The sequence below is a fragment of the Delphinus delphis genome, chromosome 7, assembly GCF_949987515.2.
Source record: "Delphinus delphis chromosome 7, mDelDel1.2, whole genome shotgun sequence".
Lineage (NCBI taxonomy): Eukaryota > Metazoa > Chordata > Mammalia > Artiodactyla > Delphinidae > Delphinus > Delphinus delphis.
The window spans coordinates 73,862,870-73,870,994 of NC_082689.1; the positions used below are offsets into that span (position 1 = coordinate 73,862,870).

At 36.5% G+C, this 8,125-nt stretch overlaps 1 protein-coding gene across 1 annotated transcript; it reads left to right on the top strand.

Moving 5' to 3' along the window:
• Window positions 1-236: 236 nt before the first annotated feature.
• On the top strand, window positions 237-7,277 carry ERMN (ermin). Its single transcript, XM_060015699.2, has 3 exons — window positions 237-613; window positions 1,266-1,358; window positions 4,215-7,277. Exons 1-3 carry the CDS (start codon window positions 373-375, stop codon window positions 4,736-4,738), a joined length of 858 nt encoding a protein of 285 aa, XP_059871682.1. The 5' UTR covers window positions 237-372; the 3' UTR covers window positions 4,739-7,277.
• Window positions 7,278-8,125: the final 848 nt, after the last annotated feature.

An 8,125-nucleotide genomic window follows, 5' to 3' on the forward strand; every position in this document is an offset into this window, starting at 1 on the left:
CAAAAATCTCTGTTCCCAGAGGGGGACTGACAAGCTGAAAGTCCCCCTGTACATGCCAACACAAAAGGCTGATTGCCTCGGATTGTTTGTTTATGTAAATCAAAAGGCTGCCATTAATTCTGCAAGTGGGACTGCTGAGCAACAAAGAAGGTGGTGATTGGCCAGATTCTCGCTCATGGGTTGGTGGCAAATCTGACAAATTCTATTACTTTTGTGCTATGCTCTATCTGCACACCTTCAGGAAAAGAAGCTTGTTATTATGCACTAAAGGGAATCATTTGTGTCCTTAGAGTAAGAGCTGGATTTGAAGGCAAGAGAACTTCTCAAGGATCTTCCCCAAAGCTCTCTCCAAGTCGGACTCAACTGTACATCATGACAGACGTTCCAGTGACATTCAGTCAGGTTGAGTGTAATGGGGATACACCCCCTGAAAACGGTCAACAAAAAATCACTAAAATCACGGAAAAAGCCAGTGATATGGATGGCACCCCACCATACTGCAGGGTAGAATCTAGTCTTGAAGATGAACCCATGAAAGGAAGTCAGGAGAAAAGTGAAAAATTACAAGAGAACATACTGCTCCACTCGTCCATGGATGAGAAGATTCTAAAAGGTAAAGCATTTTCCTCTTCTATAATTTGCTTGATTTGATTTGTAAACTCACTCAGGAATCTTTGGGTGAACTGTTATGACAGGAATAAGCTGCACATCCTCCCACTCTTGCCCCTGCCCAAATGCAGTCCCTTATCCTACAGGGGCTGCAGAGTATAAGGACTAAACCTCTGCCCTGGGTCAAATCCAGGCTCATTTATTTGATAGCTCTGTGACCCTAGACAACTTTCTTGGCTTCCCGAAGCCTTGGTTTTCTCATTAGAAGAAGGCAGAATAATAGTTCTGATATTTGTACAGTTGTTGTGAAAATTCCTGTTGGTTAAATGTTAACTACTGTTATTTATTATTATATGGACAGCACCATTATTATTCAGTCAGAAGAAATTCATAAATTCAACTTTTCTTTCTAAATCTACCTGGAAGTGTCTGAATTCGTGGTACTATAAACTTACATAGACATTAAAGGAGAGGTTACCGTTATGCTTATACATAAAAGGAATCAGTGAAGAAATGAGTTGGAAGAATGAAATAGTTATTTTTGGTGACCACAAAAATCAAAGACCTCGACCTTGTTAGAGTCTTCATTGGTAATTTATTTATCTTAGACTACTTAAATGTTAAAATATTAATCTTGTGGGGGGTTTTCTTCCCAGAAAAACCAGAAGAGAATCTCTATATTGCTCATAAGGCTATCACAGATCTTTCTCTCCAAGAAACGAGTGTTGACGAAATGACATTCAGAGAAGGTAAGAGGAACTTCCATTTTGTACACAGAAATTGTTTGATGGAAGGTGGAAGACAGTTTTTGCATGGGATGTTACGTGAGTGTGGTATTGAAAAAGCAATCCAGGTAATGCTTTCAAAAACTCAAAGCTGCTATAGGCAGATAAGGGAGTCTGGATTTATCTGTGGGTTCCACCTGGGAAAGCATTACACACTCTTCAAGACTGAGACTGCATGGATCGGTAAAACTGATTGGCACACTTTGACCTGATGATATGATATCTGCGTCTTAATAAGTCAGTCTACTAAATAAACCTTTCCTTTTGATTAAGTGTCTTCAAATCTATGTCAGGCGCCTTGCAAGATGTAAACATTTCGAAAACGGGTTTATCTTAAAAGTTTACCATTGGCATACTGTTTAAAATAATCTTATGAATTTATTTATCTATAGGAAAATTCTAGGCCTCTGCTGTAAGCACAAAATGGTTACCTAATTCTTGTCAAAGAAATCTTCCAGGTGATGAAGTTAATTTTACTTGTGTTCTTTCAGAAAAATGGGAGAAGAAAAAGAACATTGATTTTTAAATGACTGTATTATTTTTCAAATAAACTCAAGAGTCTAAGAGACACAAAATCTTTTAGACTTCTAAGGAGACACCTACATTCAAACAATTTCAAAATAAAGTGGAAGATAAAAATCTACCAGTTAATCATTCATATCCTCTCTTGCAGCCATACACATCTTATCTCAAAATTGAAGTCAGCTTGGTAGACCTAAGTGATTTAGCTTAGTTACGACCTTAACAAGTAAAACATTGAAGAGATTATTGGTTGAAATATTAGAACATCACACAAAATAGTAGATGCCTAGGAGGATAAGGTTGTTGGCAGTTTCCTGGGTTTGTCCCCTTTGCCTGGACACCTCTCAGACTGCTGACTACATACGGTGGTCCACTGTGTAGTCACTCAAAGAAGAATGTAGTAAGCAACAGTCACTGTCAAGCTCTTACATTATCACAGATAATTTATAAGACCTAAACCGCATGAAATGGACTAAATAACCTCTCACCCTAACCCTTCTACTGCCAATGAGCAAGCGAATTCTGAGAGGCAGGGATCTCAACCTTTCAACTAGAGCCCCTTTCAAATTTGTGATCAGAAAGTCACTGGAGACAATAGTTTTCTATGATCTTTCATTTCCTTCAAATAAAGAATAAAAGCAGTCTGGATTTTTAAAGTGGATGATCTCAGGGTGAGTTTTTCCCTGCATGAATCCTTTTGTGTTTGGTGGAACATGTTCCTCCTGTAGGGTTAGAAGGACACATTATGGTGTTTTTTATTTTCACAATGGCAAACAGCTATAAAGTCCCCAAAGAGAATACTCCTGAGTTGAGAAATAGGAAGATGTTAAAAATACTTAGAATTATAATTTAAAGTCAAGAAGTAATTTCATGCATGACAACTCCATGCCCAAGTCACGAATATGAGTAAAAAGATCAGTTTCTTTGGTTCTTATGGAAAAGAAGAAAACAAAACAAAGCTTAAAATTATAGCAAACATTCGAATACATATTTATTTATGATGTAAAAAACACTGACTGGATGCCAGTGGCCTGATAGGAGTTGTGCACAGCTAATGAGGAGAGATGAACCACCTCCACTTCTATCTCTTTGTGTAAGTTTACAATCTGATTCCTATAGTTGGGAAAACAAAACGAAAAGAGAATGAAAAATCTCTGATGGAAATGGACTTGTCAACATCTTTCAGTGAAAATAGGAAATTGTGGAGGAGAAGGGCAAAGAGGAACAGTGCCTCTCGCTTTATATAAAGACTGTTATGGTGTTGAAAGGGAATAGTGAACGCAACCCTGAGTCATGTGCACTGCAGGTTGAAGCTTCCCACAGAAGTCCTTCAGGGCTGAAAGCTCTGAGAACAACCTCTACTCTCCTATTATTAATTCATTTTTTTCATGCTCAATAAATATTATTGAGGATATGCTGATAGGATGTGTTTGAAAAGTGAAATTTGCAATGAATTAAATGAGCCTCTTAAAAGTCACTGCATGGTACCAAACAACTTAAGTTAATTAGTTGTCGGTTAAGGACATGTCGAAAATAATAGGCTAACCTAACACTCTGTAGATACGACCTCAACATGATTTTTAAATCTTGACTCACTAGAAATCAGTAGCAGATCTTAGGCTCTAGCGTGTGTCCTTTCGTGGACTTGATGCGTCCATTAGCCCAGCACATGACTCTTGGCCATCTGTACTCCTCCTCCATAGCTGGAACTTTAGGACTTGAGAACTCTGAGAAGCATGGTGGTAAACACTGAATTTGCTACTCTGAGTGTGACCAGTCACTGGCAGTCATTATTTCATTATTTTTACTGTTGGAAGAAAGCCTTTTTTCTGACTTTCCTTGAGGAGTGTGTGTGTGTGTGTGTGTGTGTGTGTGTGTGTGTGTGTGTGTAGGAGCTAGGTCCAAATATTTTTTAATATATTCACATATCCACTCGTGATAGGCTAGACAGGATTTTTAAAAGTGTGTCTCAGGGAATACCAGTATCACTAGATACAGTAGTCCACACCAAAAATGTTCCATAGTCAAATGAGGTTGGGTTGCTGGATGCTAATATCCATTAGTATTTTAAAGGCTTGGATAAATTCTGAAGAGGCTTACTTCATTGTGCTTAATGCAGTGTCTTCCAAGCTAATTTGATGGTGTAGCCTGTTTTATTGTATAAAACATATTAATAACCCATAAAACAATATCCCATAAAATGTTTGGTGGAAAACGATTGTCCAGAAATATAATCTGGAGAATCTGTGGTATTTTGAAATCTCTACACATATCAATTGCCAATTGATTTTGCTACAGGACGTCAGTGGGAGAAGACTCCTTTGAGCAGCAGTTACCAAGAACCAAGTAGACGAAAGGAAAGGATTGCTGAACAACCTTTAGGAGAGAGAGAAGATGAGGATCTGAAGAACAAAACTCAACATCAGGCAATGGAAATTGAATGGCTAGGATTTCGGAAACCAAGCCAAGCTGATGTGTTACATTCTAAGCATGATGAGGAGCAAGAGGTTTGGGATGAAGAAATTAATAATGGTGATGATGATGATTGCAAAGATGATGAAGATGAAGTTCGAGTGATAGAACTTAAGAAAAAAAATGAAGAAGGTTCTCAGTTAAAAGAGGAAGGCGATGCAAGTGAGGACTCCCCACTGAGCAGCCCCAGTTCCCAACCTGTCACACCTGATGAGCAGCCAGCCTTCGGAAAGAAGGGTGATATTTCCAGAAATGCTTATTCAAGATACAATACAATATCCTATCGGAAAATCAGAAAGGGGAACACCAAGCAAAGAATTGATGAATTCGAGTCTATGATGCATTTATAAACTAACTGGAACTGAGAAGTTCTCATGCCCACTAAAGCAAAAGCTAATTCTCTTCTCCTGAGATGCATCTTTGTATGCCTTGAGTCATCCCCTATAAAGAAGTGGAAGCTTAATCTCTGTTTCACTGCAGAATAATGTGGAAATAACCCTAGGCAAAACTCAGTCTGGTAACCTCAAATCAAAAAGCTTTAGATTCATTCTTGGATATTTGCTTTTTAAATCCTCACTAATATAGCCTGTGTGCTAAGCACTAAACAGTTTGACTTTAAAAGTAGCAATGCTGGGAAATGTAGTCATCAAATGAAAGAGGACTATTTGAAATGAAATGTATTTCTTTTGGTGTCTTTCTTCCTGAGGGTGATAGAAAGTCTGGTATCAAATCTCTCTTTCTTTAAAACGTGGTTTTATAGACTCTGGCAATAAACTTCCCAAAATACTTTGCCTTTCCTATTATCTTCAGATTTTAAGTTGTTTTTCTTGGCATGTACGGAGTGAAATTCTGTATAGGCTGCCTTCCTAGGTGTTACCATTCACTGAATTTTCTCACTAGAGGGGCTGAGCAATTGTCAGTCAGGAAAATTCTGTTTACTAAATGTTGGCTTTATGTTCTCAAGATGAATTAAAGCCATTGTGAGATTGCCACAGGGAGGGGCTGGAAGATTGGTGGGCAATTGACTAGAGTTATATCAGATAGATTATTTCTGAGACTGAAAATAAAATCTCGTCTAGCACAGTTAATGTCATTAAACATGAAAATGACAGCTTTAGCACAATTTTAAGAAAATACCCCTCTCTATTACTACACTTTCTCCTATTAAGAGTATCTCAGAATAATTTTCTTTCCTTAGAAACCTGAGACAACTCTAGTCATAACTGTACTAGTTACTATGAAAATGGAAATAATTATCTTAGAATCTTTTCAAAGTAGAGTGTGAGCATGTATTTTTAGTGAGAAAGCTCTGATGGTTGTTGGGAATATATAATTTACTGGACCTCAGCCCAAATCAGGATGCTTAAAATTGTGCTTGTGAAGCTTCACTCAAACCAATGTGTCAAATAATGTATTGAATATTTATGAAAAGGGAGAGTCTATATTTATATTCTTAGATAGTTCCATAATTTTTCATTTCATGCTTCTATATATATTATCCTGAGCTTTCTGTCACCACAGATAAAGACATTTCTTTTGGCCCTAGAAATAAAAAGACAATTCCTTATTGTCTGAATGTAATACAGTCTTCATTGTACTATTCAACCCTTTGTTTATTTATTTTTCATTTTGTGAAAAACCCTGGGTTAGCCCTTCTCAGATTTTTGCTTATTTCTGTGTAACAAATCCCACACATTCTAAAGGCACTTTCTTTAATTCTTTATTATCATTGTTTCCATGGTATCATATACTATTAGTGTTTATGAGACTCAATTTTGAATTTTTTCCTTTTATTCTTTCAAACAGATACTTCACAACCTGACCATATAAAAGTCTGTCATGCTTAATCTATAGAATCTATACATTTCACTCTCGACAATGCAAGTTTTCAGAATAAAGACAGGGAAATCAGTTTTTTATTGACAAATTTCAGTAGAAGATTGATGCACTAGGACAATTACCTGTTTACTTAGAGCCTCTAAATCTTTTCACTTGGACAAGCTATTTTCTTTTTGGATTACTGGTGAACCCTACTATTTTCTACTTAATTTCAAAGCACAGTATTGTGTTATCCATCATGGAACAGGACCATATTCTTAACCTACCATCAACAGAGCCTGTATTTTGAATTATTCCAGCAGAGGCAGCCAATTCCTGCGGAACTTGAGTGAGGTGGGAGGTCTGTGGTCATTTGATGTGGCCAAGCAACTAGCTCTAATTGGACTCCAAAATATAGTAACCCTGGTCCTTTTAGTTTTGTGCTCTTACCAGATGATTAACCAACTATGAAAGATTTTATCAACAAGACTATTTCAGGGTATGTTCAATGAGTAAATGCTTAATGCTCATGAATGAGGCAATGTAGTTGCAGAAGAGCACTGAAACTATTATTTGGCATTCGTGCCCATTGCCCTATTCCGCCATCTTACACTAAGGCCACAGAGCTTAGTGACTGTAAGTACATAATGGTGATGGGTGGCTGTTTGATTCTTGTAGCCTAAGAAAGACAAGGGTCTGGTTCAAATCTCATGGGGGGATACTTAACATATTTGAAAAGCATATGGGACACATTAAGAACACAGATTGGTAGCCACACATGAAGGTTTACTGCTTTTGTGCTTCAAGGTTCAGGAATGGAAGAAGGACTCTGGTACCTGGTAGGAGGGAGAATTGACTTATTGTGAGAATGCTGGTATTTCTTACATGACTTTTTATTTTCCTTACATGCTGGGTGAACAGGAAGTAATAACAGCTCTATTTCTCTGTCAATATAAAACTTAACCTTCATATAATGCTACCTTTGAAGACAGAATATATCAGACTCTATCTATCTACCTATTAACAGTTTAAATAAAGAACTGTGTTTGACTTGCTCTCAATAAAAGTTTGTGTCCTTGTTTTTGGTGCCTAGATTTTATTTTTTTTAATCTGCCTTTTACAATTTAAAAGAACCCTTGCATATTAGCAGCTATTGAGACCATCAATAAATACCATTTCAGAAATCAAGAGAACACCTCATTTTAATTCATTTGCATTATTTATTTCAAAAAGGTCTTAAAATGCTTGTATATGAAATTGTAAAAAGAATTTCTGATGGATAGATATGTAATGTTCATGAGACATTTCTATTATTTTTACAGGAACTGAACTATTGTTTTAGATACATCTTAATTCCAACAACTTGAAAAATATATATATCTTTGTAGTCATTAAGGTAATACATTGCTGTGAACTATGCTGACGCTTTTATAGTAATTGTTTCTACATATATACATGGTGGAGTACTTTTGGCACACTTTCAAATGGAGAACAGACATTTGAGTTTTTCAAAATGATAGGAAAAACATTTAAAATAAGTAATAATAGAGAATTATGGAAAAAGATGAAACACCAGCGTATCATGGAGAAATATGTCTGGCCATATGAGAAAGGCATTGTTTCTTTTAAAGCCTAAACTTTCATTTCTCTATAAAAGCAAGAGGGCTATAAAAAGTAATATCAAAAGTTACAGCAAACATTTGTCCATATTAAAATATCAGACAGTAACATAATAAATATGAATACCAAAACGTGTACACAGCTCATGAAGATCACAAGGTAAGTAGAACATACAATTGACATAAACACAATGACACGGGTAGTAATGAGCAGTGGAAATCACCCGGATACGTGGCAAACTACAAAATCAAAGCGTTTTGTAATTAACCACCAGCTTGGATGAGTTTTGGTTATGAATT

Excerpts from the sequence above, each read along its gene's own strand:
- ERMN (XM_060015699.2), top strand. The coding sequence starts at position 373 with ATGACAGACGTTCCAGTGACATTCAGTCAGGTTGAGTGTAATGGGGAT. Across the intron at positions 614-1,265 it reads GGATGAGAAGATTCTAAAAG|AAAAACCAGAAGAGAATCTC; the intron begins GTAAAGCATTTT and ends TTTTCTTCCCAG. Across the intron at positions 1,359-4,214 it reads CGAAATGACATTCAGAGAAG|GACGTCAGTGGGAGAAGACT; the intron begins GTAAGAGGAACT and ends ATTTTGCTACAG.